The sequence below is a fragment of the Muntiacus reevesi genome, chromosome 1 (genome assembly GCF_963930625.1).
Source record: "Muntiacus reevesi chromosome 1, mMunRee1.1, whole genome shotgun sequence".
NCBI lineage: Eukaryota > Metazoa > Chordata > Mammalia > Artiodactyla > Cervidae > Muntiacus > Muntiacus reevesi.
In genome coordinates this window covers 153,326,790-153,341,990 of record NC_089249.1, presented here as the reverse complement: position 1 = coordinate 153,341,990, position 15,201 = coordinate 153,326,790, and the positions used below count along the sequence as shown (strand labels likewise).

The following is a 15,201-nucleotide window of genomic DNA, read 5'->3' as shown; positions in this document are numbered from 1 at the left end:
ACTTATCTGTTTCAATTGCAAAATAAAACATTTCACACAAGCTGCCAAATGAGTCACAAACCAATTTAACATTACTATTTTAATTTCAAATCTCACTAGCATTTATTCATTACTGGAGGTGACCATCATGTGTATCGATTATACAATGACAATACAGCATAATTGGCTCTAGGCGAGAATCAGACTAAGCCCCTCCCACACAGTAGCTGTTTAAATATGGCCAAGTTACCTAACATTTGTGACTCAATTTCATTGGTAAAACAAGGGAAATAAAAATACCATACTATTGTCAGTTTTGGTGAGAATTGAAAAAATACACTTAAAGTTCTTAGATCTAACACATACCAAATCTTCAACAAACAAGTTATTATTACTCTACCACATTTTAACAAAGTAGTATTCAGGAGTTATAGGATATATGGGGCTATTTTTCATCATATAGTTCCAGACAACTCTCCTTTCCCACTTATATTTGGTTATTAGTTTTTATAACTTTTTGTGATCAGATTATCAGTTATTACATGTCTGATTCTTAACTACTCTCTCCCCTGCTTTCGAATTTTGGCCATTTATGGTCTCATTATAGCTATGTCTAATGCAGGGTATTTATAGATGCTCAACAAACAGGACAAGCAGGGGCTTACAAGTCATGTGCATAAAGGGCTGTATCTGCTCAGAGGGGACTCCCACAAAGGCTCTACCTGCTGACAGAGCCTTTTTACCCCAAGAGTGTACTTTTTTCTGATTCACACAAAGGTACCCGATAAGCTACCACTGGCCCTGGATTAAAGAACAGGTTCTGGTGAAAGGCGCAAGACGGTTGCCTATTAGCAGAGGGCTTAAGCATCAGCATACAGACTGTCCAGAAGCATTTCTGCTCTGTTCTGCAACCTGGCTGAATTCTGGATAGTTGCAGTTGTCAGATAAATGACCTGTTAGGCAATTTAACTCAGCTACTTATCGTAACATCCAATACACTAAGCAATTTTGAGCAACAACAAAGCACTTTTGAACTGTTTTTTACTTAGAAACTAGGAAAAAACACTCTTTTAAAACCTTTAGTCTCTAATTAAGTATAGCAGACTGCTTACAGTCCTCCTCACTGATAACTACTTACACTGAGTTTAGAAACTCTAACTCTATGGGCTAGTTTCCTAAAACACAGCACAGTTCTATCACATCTGAATTAGCACTAAAGCAACAGCCTCACTCCTCACACTTAATTCCAAGGAAGGCAAATAGTTTTAGGCCTTCAAAATATAAGCTGATTCCATGTATACCCACTTGGCCAGAGTTTCAGGCTTGATGAGGATGTTAAAGTAGGTCTTCTTCAATTGCTCAGTTATCATTGTAAACACAGCTGGTGTGGAACTGAACTCCGCTAAGTAGTCAATAATAAGCTGAAACAGTAGCTAAGAAGAAAAGAAAGAAACACCTTAAGTGGAGAAACATGTAAATCCACTGATTTTTAGGGGGAAAACTATTTCCCATTGGTTTCTACCAGGGGTTCAATATGATAAATAAAATAGGCATTGTGTGGGACATAAGTACTAATGACTTATGACTAAGAATCTTGTTTTTCCTTAACTCATGGCTACACCAGCTAGCTTTTTTTTTTTTCCCCCAGTAATACATTTATTTATTTTTGGCTGTGCTGGGTCTTCATTGCTATATAGGCTTTTCTCTAGTTGCAATGAGTGGGGACTACTCTCTAGCTATGGTGCGTCAGCCTCTCAGTGCGGTGGTTTCTCTCTTGTTGTGGAGCTCAGTCTATGATGCATGGGCTTCAGTAGTTGCAGCATGTGAGCTCAGCAGGTGCATCTCCCGGGTTCTAAGCCCAGGCTCAGTAGTTGTGGCACACAAGCTCCAGGGCATGTGGGATCTTCCCCAGATCGAGGATCAAACTGGTGTTTCCTACACTGGCAGGTGGATTGCTTATCACTGAGTCACCAGGGAAGCCCCTCCCTCAAAGAATTTTTAGGAGCTAAAATTCTCAATAATTATAAAATCTTAAGGAATAAATTTTCTTTTTAATAATTTTCAGAGGTATTTTAAAACATTTTTCCTTCCAATTAAACTTAAAAATAATTTTATCAAGCATCTCCACTGCCCCTAAATTTGATTTTTTTTCCCCTAAATTTGATTTTAACTGGAACTGGGAGAAGGTAATTTAGGAAATAATGACTTTGTATCAACCTGTGCTATCCAGAAACATGTGGAGTCTTCTCCCTTAAAATCTTTTATATGCTTCAAAAATATTTATAGTTTTCTTTAGATAGGTTCTGCACTTTTCTTCTGTATTCTTACATATTTGATTATTTTTCTCAATAGAATAGTGGCATAGTTTTTCCCAATCCATTTCTAAGTGGTTATTGCACTATAGGAAAATGAACCATTGATATACTGGTCTTATGATGAGTCATATCACAAATTATTTTTTAAATTCTAGTAGTATCTTGCAAAGAAAAATGCTTTCTCTCTTCCAGGTGTTTTTATTTTTTCACTTTAATGTAGTAGCCAGAAACTCTAAAAATAATGTCGAGTAATAGAAGTGAACGTGGGTATCCTTGACTTGTTCCTAATTTTAATGTTCAGGATTTCATCAGTTAGCAGAACATCTGCTATTGTTCTTTTAAATTAAGGTTTTTATTGTGGTTGAGTAACCTCCCTCCATTCCTACTTATCAGGAATGACAACTCAAATTTATCAAATAATTTTGGGGGCATTTATCACTATATTCATATTGTGTTTCTCAACTGACTTTTGATATGATTTATGTTCATCATCACTATATTCACACAGTGTTTCTCAACTGACTTTTGATATGATTTATGTTCATCATCACTACATTCACAGTGTTTCTCAACTGACTTGTGTTATAATGATTTATAACAACTTCATAAAACTGAACAACCAACTCTGCTTTGTTGGCACTGGTCGTGGTGAATTATTCTTTTTGTTATATTTGAACTTGAATTTTCAAGTTTTTAGAATGCTTGACTCTGTATTTCATAGGTGTAAATAATCTCTAGTTTTATATATGTATTCATAGTATTTATAACAAGTTTTAATGTTATAGTAGGTAAGCTTCATAAAATGAAGAACCTCAAATACTATAGTTTGTATTTCTAAAAAGCTCTCCAGGTAATTCCAAAACATACCTACCAAATGACAACTACTGTATTTGGCTTTAATATGTTTGGATTTTAAGCTACATTATATTTACGCTTTTGAAGGTTACTAAAAGATCCCATGTATCTCCTCCTAAGAACAATTTTTGTTCTCAGGGGAGACTGACAGGTAAGAGGGTATAAAGAAGAAAACTATACTCTTTTCTAGGGTTTTTGCTAAAATATGGAGGCTATCATCTCTTGGCACAGGTCTAATTACTATCAGGTCCTCTCCTCCAGATTTTTTCTTAGATGTACCCAATTCCCCAAATGTTAATATATGTTCTACCCAAGAAACCAACATATAAAATTTGTTGTTGGGTGCATTATTTTACCTGGTACTTGGTATTTCTTCCTTTACTTATGAAGTACTGACAAATGACACTGAAACATATTCTTTACCAAAAGATAAATCACTAACAAGATATAAACTCTGTTTCTAAAGAGTCATAAACTTAGAAGGGAACAAGACGTACACATTTGAAACAATGGAAAAGACTGTAAGAAGACAAAGAAAGAACACAGACATCTGAGTTCTACTCTTCGTCAGGGCATCAGGGAACATGTCAGGTGTTTTAAATCTGTCCTTGCACTATGGCATGAAATTACACTCAAAAAAGAAAGAAAGAGCTAGTCACTCAGTTGTGTCCAACTCTTTGTGATCCCATGGACTGTAGCCCGCCAGGCTCCTCTGCTCATGGAATTCTCCAGGCAAGAATACTGGAGTGGGTTGCCATTTCCTTCTCCAGAGGATCTTCCCAATCCAGGGATAGAATCCAGGTCTCCTACATGGCAGGCAGACTCTTTACTGTCTGAGCCACAAGGGAAGCCCAATTACACTCAAACAAGTCCTAAATGCCAGTGTTGGCTGCAGAGATATTGACAGCAAAGAGGAGTGTAATCAAGTCTGAAGCACAGGCTGTGCTGTATCTATTACTAATGCATACAACACTAATAAATGTAATTAATTAAAGAATATATGCTGATCTTATATGTGGCCAAAGTCCGAATATCTGCCATCAGCCAAAAAAACCATAATACTCTCCAGGCCAGAATACTGGAGTGGGTAGCTGTTTCCTTCTCCAAGGGATCTTCCCCACCCAGGAATCGAACCAGGGTCTCCTGCATTGCAGGCGGATTCTTTACTAGCTGAGCTACCAGAGAAGCCTAATAAATGCAATTAATTAAAGAATATATGTTGCTCTTATATGTGGCCAAAGTTGGAATACCTGCCATCAGTCAAAAAAACCTAATCATCTATATTAATACATATTTATTTTCATATACAGCACCTCATGCACAAACCTCTATGCTTGGTGCTATAGGCACAACAAACAAATACGAAGTTTTAAAGTTGTCTGCAAAGAAATCAGACCACTGTACTTACAGGTAGTTTGTGGTTGAATCCTTTCACTCGAATAATTAAACCATGTTCTCCAGCGACCAGCTTATACTCCAGCTGTGCCACATCTGCTTCATAAGCTGGTTCCGCAAGGTTATGGGTAAGGATATTGACAAAGATATCAAAGAGGACCACACTAAGAGTATAAAAATGCAAACAGCATCATTAACTGACAAGAAATAGACAAATATGCTTCAACTTAGAGTAAGAAACTTCACTTTTATAAAGATGTTAATTCACTACTCCAGAATGTGAAACTCTATATACTAACTGAGCTCAAAGGTAAATACAGCTCACTAGGGCTCAGTTTCACAGGGGCATTACAGAACTCCCACCTTCAATAGTGTTTCCCTATCTTTTTCATGTCATGCACACATAGAATATGATAGTATTTATATTGTACAATGGGATAAGTGTAAAATACATGAAAAGCTCTGGCTATCCCTGTGGCCTAGGTTTTTTGACTGACAAATTAAAAATCTGAGGGAAGAGAGGAGGGTCATGCTTTTTTTTTTTTTGGTGGGGGGCGGGGGGGCATGTGGCATGTGGAATCTTAAGTTTCCCAACTAGGAATTGAACCAGAGATTGATGCATTGGAAATGCAGAGTCCTAACCACTGGATGGCTAGGAAAGTCCTGTAATGCACTTTTTAAACTGGATATTAATAATGTTAGTGCTGTTTGTCAGTTTAAGGCTGGATTTTACAGGTTAAGGGGCAAAAGAAAGGGAGAAATGTAGTAAAATTTCCTGAGCACCTCCTATGATTCAGGTACATTTTAGGCTCTCTGACCTCCTACAATACAGCTATCTACATAAGTGTGTAAATAATTTGCTAAGAATGAAGTAAAATCAGACTCCTTGGCAGTCTAAAAATACAGGTCAACAGAACCACATTAGTCCTCATTTTATACTGGAAGCTAACGCAAGCTCATCTTTAAAGAACTTTCTCAATCCAGTACAAATAAGTGCTGGAGACAGAGAAGCCACAATTCCACCTTAGTGATTAACACAAATAATTTGTTTTGGGCACATAAAAAACACATAAATGAGCACAGCTCAAGTACTAACAAAGAGAATGATATAATGATTCAGAAATAAGTCTTTCAATAATTAAAATATACATATATATATATATATATATGTATATACATATATATATATATATATATATGTATATATATATATCTTCCAGAAAAGAGAACAATTTCTTACTTTGCTGCAGACTTCTGTATCAAAGGTGAGATCAGATGGAAACGTATATATGCTGAAAGAAAAAAAGACCCTAAATAAGAAACTAATGGCCAGAGGCCTCAAATACTTCATACATCTGTTATCTTCCCCCAATATGATGATGTTTTAAAAATTCTGAAATAAACCACTCATCCTTAAATCATTACATTTTTATCCTTAAGGGTCCTTATAAAGTAATATTTACCATTCCAAATAGTGTCCAGAAGGCAAACTTTAATCTATAGGAAAATCACATATATAGACAGATAGGCAGAGAGGCCTATGAATACTCTTCTTATCAATAGTCTTGGTCAGGAAAAATGCATATAGAGGTATACATGTCAAGAACATTACGGGAAAAATACCAATGCTCACAGAAAGTTGTATCAGCACTATTCCAAGGAAGCAGAATAAATGTTAAGAACATTTTTAGAAACTCATAATCTATCCAAGAAAAACTGAGTAAACACCTTCCCAGTGAAGTCAAGAATCCCTCAGAACTATAGTACAGTTGCATCAAGGCTAGGGATATGGGTTAGATGGCAACCAAGAGCACTCAGCCTTTGATTCCAACTTGCTTCAGTAAGTTCCTATGCTCTGCATAAGAACACAAAATTTAAAAAGCAACACAGTTTGGGCTACCATGTTGAACATAAGAGCTTCAGAGTCTGGTTAACTGTATACGCTTCCTTTAAGGCTGAGAAACAAAAAAGTACAAGGAGACAGATGGAGGATTTTCTCACATTTATAATGCTGGACTTGGCTATCTATCGTGTCTAAGAATAATTCCTTTCAGCTTACTCTTATTCTTGTTCTCTTTTTAATAATAATGTTCAAAAAACACCACCTGTTGCCTGAGACAACCAAACACCTGGCTCTGCTTTCATTTACTGAAAAAATAAAATAAAAAAATAATTTCATTTTATGCTTGAATCCTTATTTGTTCCCTGGAATCTGCAGTGTCCGTAAGCCTTTCTGTGACAGCACAGGAGCACAGCCTGGATCTGACAGGTAAGCCTGGAAAGGTCTTCAAGTAGAAGGGGAAGAGGAAAGGAAGGGAGGTGTGACAGACAAGAGGTAAACAGTTGTGAGAAACTAGAGAAAGATTTGTTATACTCATTTCACTATTTTTAAGGAGGGAAACATTTTACCTTTGGGGATTTTGAATTTGTTGTCTTTCTTATACCACAGGCAACCTTGTGGAGTATTCACAATTTTAACAGGGTATTCTGTCTCTGGACAATCAAAAGCCTTCAACATGAAATCCGTGGCTAACAAAAGCAAAAGGTAATAAATCACTCGGTTATCACAACAAAATTCCCATCAATCTGTTTTTGGTTTCAGAACTCTTTAGGTAACTCTTTTTTGAGGCAAAAAACATGGCAAATTCAAATGTTAGAGTACAATAAATTAGTAGAACAATGCTAAAAAGAAAGTCCTCTTGGCCTTAAACTACATGAACTCTGAAAATCTGTAATTTCCCAAGAGCTGACGAATTTTAACTGTGAGAGGGACCTTTGGTCAAAATAATTATATAGACCAATTTATGAATGCATTCTTGAATGAGAATATCTTTTACCAAATTTACATATTTTTGGAAGTTAACAAATAAAATTAACCATTTTAAAGTGAACAATTCAGGGGAATTAAGTACACTCACAATGTTGTGCAACTACCACTTCTTTCTAGTTGCAAAACATTTTCATCAGCCCAAAAGGAAATCCCTAAATCCAATAAGCAGTTGCTCCCCATTACCCACTCCCCCCTGCCACTGGCGACCATCAACCTGAGTTCTGTGTCTCCATGGCTTTACCTATTCTGGGTATTTCATGTAAACAGAATCATACATGTAACCCCTTTTGTCTGTCTTCTTTCATTTAGCATGTTTTCAAGGTTCACCCATACTGTAGCATATATCAGTACTTCATTTCTTTTTGACAGAATAATACATCATTATATGTATGTGCCATAGTTTATATATCCAGTCATTTATTATGAACACTAGCTGTTTCCACCTTTTGCCTTTGTGAATAATGCTGCTATCAACATGCATGTACGTGCATTTGTTTGAATATCTGTTTTCTTTTGGGTATATACCTACAAATAGAACTGCTGGGAAAAATGGTACTCTGAGTAAATTAGTTATATTTGTCCTAGACCAGTGACTTCCTCACAGTTAGAATTGTTTTCTATTGTAAGCTAGTAGACAGGTTAACACACACACATACCTACCGGGAACAAAACTTCTGAAAATAATACCCTTTCTTTATTCAATGAAACATTTTGCTATTTTCCATTCTGATTTTTTTTTTAATACTTTCACAATTCAATACACTGGGATGAAGCCTGTAGTTTGAAAACCTCTAGAACAATCAGACAAGATAATAGCAATGCCTGCAGGGACTGACGTGAAACGATCAGTCATCATTGACCAGAAAAAGTCCCAGGATCTATGCTTATGCCCTGTTTCCTGCATTCACCAACTGAACAGTCCAGGACAAGTCACTTTGGTTTTTTGAGCTTCAGTTTTATCATTCAGAAAAGTAAGAAAACTGTAATGCTCATCCCAAAGATGACTGGGAAACTTAAATATGAATTCAAAGGATACTCTGTAAAACATACTACGCAGATGCTATTTAATATTAGTACATGGATGGATTATGTATAATGACTGATATTTCACTGACCTATATACTTGTTTTCAGCTGGAAGATGAAGATCTGGATTCAATTCAAAATCACTCTTCCATAGTTCAGTCCAAGAGTTTTCAATATCTGTAGAGATAAAAGACAAACTGATCCAATAAAGAATGTAATGTTCAGAATTCTCATAATAACAAACCAGTCAAGAACTGGTCTTCACTAACCAATTCTTTTTTCTCAGGAAAACTGTAAGTGACATAACCAGAGTTTCCAAACTCCTGCTACTCAATGGGTGGTTTCATCAGCATTGTTATCACCTGGAAAGTTTGTTAGAAACACAGAATCAAAGGCTCAACTCTAGAGCTACTGAATCACAATCCATATTTTAATAAGACTTCCAGGTGATACATATGCACACTAAAGTCTGAGGGGCACTTTTCTAAAACACAGTCGAAAATACCCCCAGGCTACCAAGACAACAGGATTTTCTCACTAACTAATATAGATATAAGCATCGCAGAAAATAATTTCTGGCAAAGTAATATAAATCATTTTCATTTCAAAGTAAACTTCTTAAAAAATAAATACTATTTTCCCCACAGGAACTACCAGACAAACTATTAAGGAATAAAACTTCCCAGGTGAATCATATACTTAAATGTAGCACAATTTTAAAATATTTTACCTTCCATACTATACTGAGTCCCAAACCATTTCTCCTTGAGGTCACATTTTCCCTCATTAGCACCAGACAGTAGAACAAGATTTGCCTTTTGAGGAACTAGCTGATTAAGGGCTTCAGCAATGACCTAATTGGGGGCAGGGGGAAAGTGGAGGGGGGAGACACATATACAACAATTATAACTTCAATCTAATACATCTCTGTTAAAAAGGCAAAGCCACACAATGTTAGACACCCGAGATCCTAGCACCTTAATGCTCATGAAACTGTCTATAGTCTATGACCACCCTAACTGACAAAACTTCATTAGTCTATCAGCAGCTTCAAATATCTTTCTTCAGAATGCTCCAACAGTTCTCATCTCAAATCCTACATAAGAGGACTAGCAGTGAAAAGAGCTACCATTTACTAAGCTTTTACTATGTGCCAGGTAGTGTTTCATTTAATCCTAAAAGTAACCCTAAGGTATACCCATTTTCCCTGGTTCGGGAAGGTCCCCTGGAGAAGGGAATGGATACTCATTCCAGTATTCTTGTCTGGAGAATTCCATGGACAGAGAAGCCAGGTGGGCTACAGTCCATGGGGTCGCAAAGAGTTGGACACGATTAGGCAATTAATAGTTTCACTTTACTTTTCACACCTATTTTATAGAAAGCACTCAGTCAGCCTCAGAGGTAAAAGTTTAAGTAATTGGCTAAGATTAAAGATTTTAATTCTTTAATCTATAATCTGCACAGACCAACACACCTAGAAGTGACAAAAGTGGAGTTCTAACCAAGTTTGTACATAATTTTAAAAACTATGCTCTTAACTATTACATATTATACTACTTCAAACACAAGAATCAGTAAAATGATCCAATGTAGAGCCTCCTGCAATACTCCTTCAGCTATGATAAGAACTAAGCATAAGATTTTTGTGGGTTAGATTTGAAACTCTAACTACCACTTAAAAACATTTCTTTGAGAAAAAAACAACAAACAGTGGTTCAGAAAAAAATACTTAGACCCCTCGGCACAATCATCCTAGGGAAATGACAAGAATATGTGGTTACTGCTTCTTCCTTTCCCTTTCCCTATCTTGTTTAAAATTAGCAGTTTTAAAACACCTACATCAAAGTCTCTCACCTCAGTACTAGTAACATTTTGGGCCAGATAATTCCTAGTTGTAGAGTGCCATCTCCTGCACTGTAAAATGTTCAGCAATAACTCTGGCTTCTACCCACTAGATTCCAAGATCACTCTCCAGCTGAGACAATTGAAACGTACCCTTTGTTGCTGTTGTTAGTCACTAAGTCGTGTCCAACTCCTTGCAACCCCATGGACGGCAGCACACCAGGCTTCTTTGTCCTCCAGTATCTCCCGGACTTTGCTCCAACTCATTCCATTGAGCCGTGATACTACCTAACCATCTCATCTTCTGCCAACCGTTTCTCTTCTTGCCTTCAATCTTTCCCAGCATCAGGGTCTTTTCCAATGAGTCAGTTCTTCATATCAGATGGCCAAAGTATTGGAGCTTCAGCTTCAGCATCAGTACTTCCAATGAATATTCAGGGTGGATTTCCTTTAAGATTGACTGGTTTGATCTCCTTGCTGTTCAAGGGACTTTCAAGAGTCTTTTCCAGCACAATTCAAAAACATCAGTTCTTTGGCGATCAGCCTTCTTGATGGCCCAACTCTCACATCCACACATGACTAATGGAAAAAACAGCTTTGACTATATATGGACCTTTGTTGACAAAGTGATGTCTGCTTTTTAATAAACTGTCTAGGTTTGTCATAGCTTTCCTGCTAAGAAGCAAGCATCTTTTAATTTTATGGCTGTAGTCACCATCTGCAGAGATTTTGGAGCCCAAGAAAATAAAATCTGTCACTGCTTCCACTTTTATCCCTTCCATTTGCCTTGAAATGATGGGACTGGATGCTATGATCTTCATTTTTTTGAATGCTGAGTTTTAAGCCAGCTTTTTCACTTCTCTTTCACCCTAATCAAGGGGATCTTTGGTTCCTCTTTGTTTCCTGCCATTAGAATGGTATCATCTGCGTATCTGACGTTGCCAATACTTCTCCTGGCAATTCTGATTTCAGCATGTGATTCACCCAGCCCAGCATTTCACATGATGTACAAATTAAATAAGCAAGGTGATAGTATACAGCCTATACTCACTTCCCAATTTTGAACCAGTCAGTTTTTCTATGTCTGGTTCTAACTATTGCTTCTTGACCCGCATACAGGTTTCTCAGGAGACAGGTAAGGTGGTCTGATATTCCCACCTCTTTAAGAATTTTCCACTGTTTGTTGTGATCCACACAGAAAGGTTTTATTAGCACAGTCTTCATGAAGCAGAAGTAGATGTTTTTCTATAATTCCCTTGCTTTCTCTATGATCCAAAGAACGTTGGCAATTTGATCTCTGGTTCCTCTGCCTTTTCTAAACCTAGGTTTGTACATCTGGAAGTTCTCAGTTAATGTACAGCTGAAGCATAGCTTGAAAGATTTTGAGCATTACTTTGCTAGCATGTGAAATGAGCAATTGTATGGTAGTTTCAACATTCTTTGACACTGCCCTTCTTTGAGATTGGAATGAAAACTGACCTTTACCAGTCCTGTGGCCACTGCTGAGTTTTCCAAATTTGCTGGCATACTGAGTGCAGCACTTTCACAGCATCATCTTTTAGGATTTGAAATAACTCAGCTGGAATTCCATCACCTCCACTAGCTTTGTTCATAGTGATGCTTCCTAAGGCCCACTTGACTTCACCCTCCAAGGATGTCTGGCTCTAGATGAGTGACCACACCATCTTGGTTATCCAGGTCATTAAGACCGATTTTGTATAGTTCTTTTGTGTATTCTTGCCACCTCTTCTTAATCTCTTCTGCTTCTTTCAGGTCCTTACCATTTCTGTCCTTTATCCTGCCTATCCTTACATGAAATGTTGCACTGGTATCTCCAATTTTCTTGAAGAGATCTCTAGTCTTATCCATCTTATAGTTTTCTACTATTCCTTTGCATTGTTCATTTAAGAAGGTTTATTCTCTCCTTGTTGTTTTCCAGAACTCTGCATTCATCTTGGGTGTATTTTTACCTTTTTCCCTTGTCTTTCACTTCTCTTTTCTCAGCTCTTTGTAAAGCCTTTTCAGACAACCACTTTGCCTTTTTTAATTTGTTTTCTTTTTCTTTGGGATGGTTTTGGTCACTGCCTCCTATACAATGTTATGAACCTCCATCCATATTTCTTTAGTCATCTGTCTACCAGATCTAGTCCCTTGAATCTATGAGCTACCTCTACCATATAATCATAAGGGATTTGATTTAGGTCATGCCTGAATGGCTTGGCAGTTTTCCCTACTTTCTTCAATTTAAGCCTGAATTTTGCAATAAGAAGCTCATGATTTGAGCCACAGTCAGCTCCAGGTCTTGTTTTTACTATCTACAGCTTCTCCATCTTTAGCTGCAAAGAACATAAATCAATATGACTTTGGTACTGACCAATCTGGTGATATCCATGTGCAGAGTAGTCTTTGGGTTGTTGGAAAGGGTGTTTGCAATGATCAGTGTGCTTTCGTGACAAAACTTTGTTAGCTTTTGCCTTACTTCATTTTATACTTAAGGCCAAACTTTTCTGTTATTCTGGGTATCTCTTGACTTCCTATTTTTGCATTCCAATCTCCTATGATGAAAAGGACATCTTTTTTGGTGCTAATTTTAGAAGTGTTGTAGGTTTTCACAGAACTGGTCAACTTCAGCTTCTTCAGCATCAGTAGTTGGAGCACACTGGGATTACTGTGATGCTGAATGGTTTTCCTTGCACCCAGGCATTGACAAATATCCCAAGGGGACAAAACCACCCCTGGTTGAGAACCTCTACCCCACATGGATTGAAATGATTTATTTACTTGGACTAGTGGAGGAAAGACCCTGACCAACTATTTATGTGTAAAATTTATTACACATAAATCATATATTTTGAAATCAAGGATTCTTGTATTTTTCTTGTATTCTCAAAATGATTAAAATTGTACAGAGTCTCCAACAGAATTAAAAGGCAAGCTAAGCAAGTATGTTTATCACCTAAAGCACATAATTCTTAGAAATGACTTTAATAGATGTTTCAACACTTGAAAAATAGTAAGAACAGTACCTAAGGAGAGGACTTGATTTTCTCCTCATTTTAAAACACAGTCATATACAACAATCATGAAAAATCATACACAAAACTATTGATATTTCTTCAGTTAAAAGAAACAAAAACCTAACTAAACATAACCTAATTTTCTCCATTCTCATGTACCTCTCTGCACTTTCTCACCCTCCTCTTTCTCTAAAAGTAAGGTTTAGAGATGGAAACCTCCTTACTTCTGGCTTGTATTCAAAAAGAAGCTGATCTCCAGTGAGAAAGTCCTGTAGTGGGTACAGCTGCATGTTTTCACACATGTTTTCCACATACTCAACTGGATCTGTCTGTAAAGAGGTAAAATTATTTCACACCAGCAACTCCTCATTACTATCCTTAATTTCCCAAAAACTATAAATACTTAGCTCTTTTTTTTAAACAATGAAACCAAAAGTTTCCCACAGATACAACCAAATATAATGGCAGCTTAAGGATCTGATGCTCAGAATTCTAACACAAATTAGTCAGAGAAGCACTTTAAGTAGCTTATCCTAACACCCCACCAACCCCCCCATCCTGAGCCCCACAACACATGAGGCTCTAACCACGTCACAGCATCTTCATGGGAGAAATTTTAACAATGGACTATAAATTTCTGTTTACATGTTAAGTGCTCCACATGACTGTGAAGTGCCCAAAGACAGGATCGTCATCATTTAATCACTACAGCACTATAACCTAAAAACTATCTGTAAGCATGAATCAAAATCAAGGTAGAAATCAAATTTTGTCATTAGATAAAATTCTTGATATAAATGGTAAAATTAACTAGTATATGATCTCAATTTAAAACTGAACTAATGAGGGCAGTCCTAAGATGGCGGAGGAATAGGACAGGGAGACCACTTTCTCCCCCACAAATTCATCAAAAGATCATTTGAACACTAAGCAAATACCACAAAACAACTTCTGAACGCTGGCGGAGGACACCAGGCACCCAGAAAGGCAGCCCATTGTCTTCGAAAGGAGATAGGACAAAATATAAAAGATAAAAAGACAGACAAAAGAGTTAGGGACAGAGACCCATCCCAGGGAGGGAGTCATAAAAGAGGAGAAGTTATCAAACACCAGGAAACTCTCTCATTGGCAGGTCTGTGGGGAATCTCGGAGGAAAAATAACCAGGAGGAAAAAATAAATAAATAAAACCCACAGATTACGTGCCTAACTGCAACTCCCAGCGGAGAAGTAGCCCAGACACTAGCATCTGCCACCAGCAAGCCGGCTGGAGGCGCCGGCTGCATTGCTTAGGCTAAGGACTGGGCCTGAATGCCCTGAGGGCAATCTGAGGGAGCTAATGTGAGACAGCAACCCAAACCGGGGGATAGCCAGAGAGAGGGAAAAAAAAGAGGAGAGAGAGAGAGAGAACTTTCCCGCGAAAATGCTGGGTCGCTCACAGAACAAACAACTGAGTTAATACCAAAGGAGAGAGAGCCGGCGGCAGAGAGCCGGCAGAGGACCGGCCGGCCCATCCCCTGCCAGAGGCAGGGAGGCAGGCATGCAACAGCCAGAACCGGAGGGCAAGGGGCAAACTCGGCTCCAGAGACAGGTATCCTCTACCAAACTGCAAGCAGACTCCCAGTTGCTAACCAAGTCTTCCTGGTATCCTGGGATCCTAGACTCACTACCAGACACTTTATTGAACTCCAGACAGAAGAGATCCAGCTCCATCTACCAGAACAAGGATGCAAGCTTCCCTAACCAGGAAACCTTGACAAGTCACTCGTCCAACCCCATCCACAGGGAGGAACCTCCACAATAAAGAGGAACCACAAACTACTAGCATACAGAAAAGTCACCTCAAACACAGCAACCTAAACAAGATGAAAAGGCAGAGAAATATTCAGCAGGTAAAGGAACATGATAAAAGCCCACCAAACCAAAGAGGAGGAGATAGGGAGTC

General features: G+C 37.7%; 1 protein-coding gene across 2 annotated transcripts in view; it reads right to left on the bottom strand.

Moving 5' to 3' along the window:
• Positions 1-15,201, bottom strand: part of NRDC (nardilysin convertase) — a 100,620-nt gene that overhangs the window by 6,744 nt on the left and 78,675 nt on the right. For both annotated transcript variants that reach the window (XM_065913231.1, XM_065913239.1), the window contains 7 exons: positions 13,483-13,587; positions 9,130-9,253; positions 8,490-8,576; positions 6,954-7,073; positions 5,785-5,836; positions 4,558-4,708; positions 1,285-1,412 (listed from right to left, as the gene is read on the bottom strand). In XM_065913231.1, the coding sequence (XP_065769303.1) occupies positions 1,285-1,412; positions 4,558-4,708; positions 5,785-5,836; positions 6,954-7,073; positions 8,490-8,576; positions 9,130-9,253; positions 13,483-13,587 (767 nt within the window). The remainder of the gene's footprint in view (positions 1-1,284; positions 1,413-4,557; positions 4,709-5,784; positions 5,837-6,953; positions 7,074-8,489; positions 8,577-9,129; positions 9,254-13,482; positions 13,588-15,201) is intronic.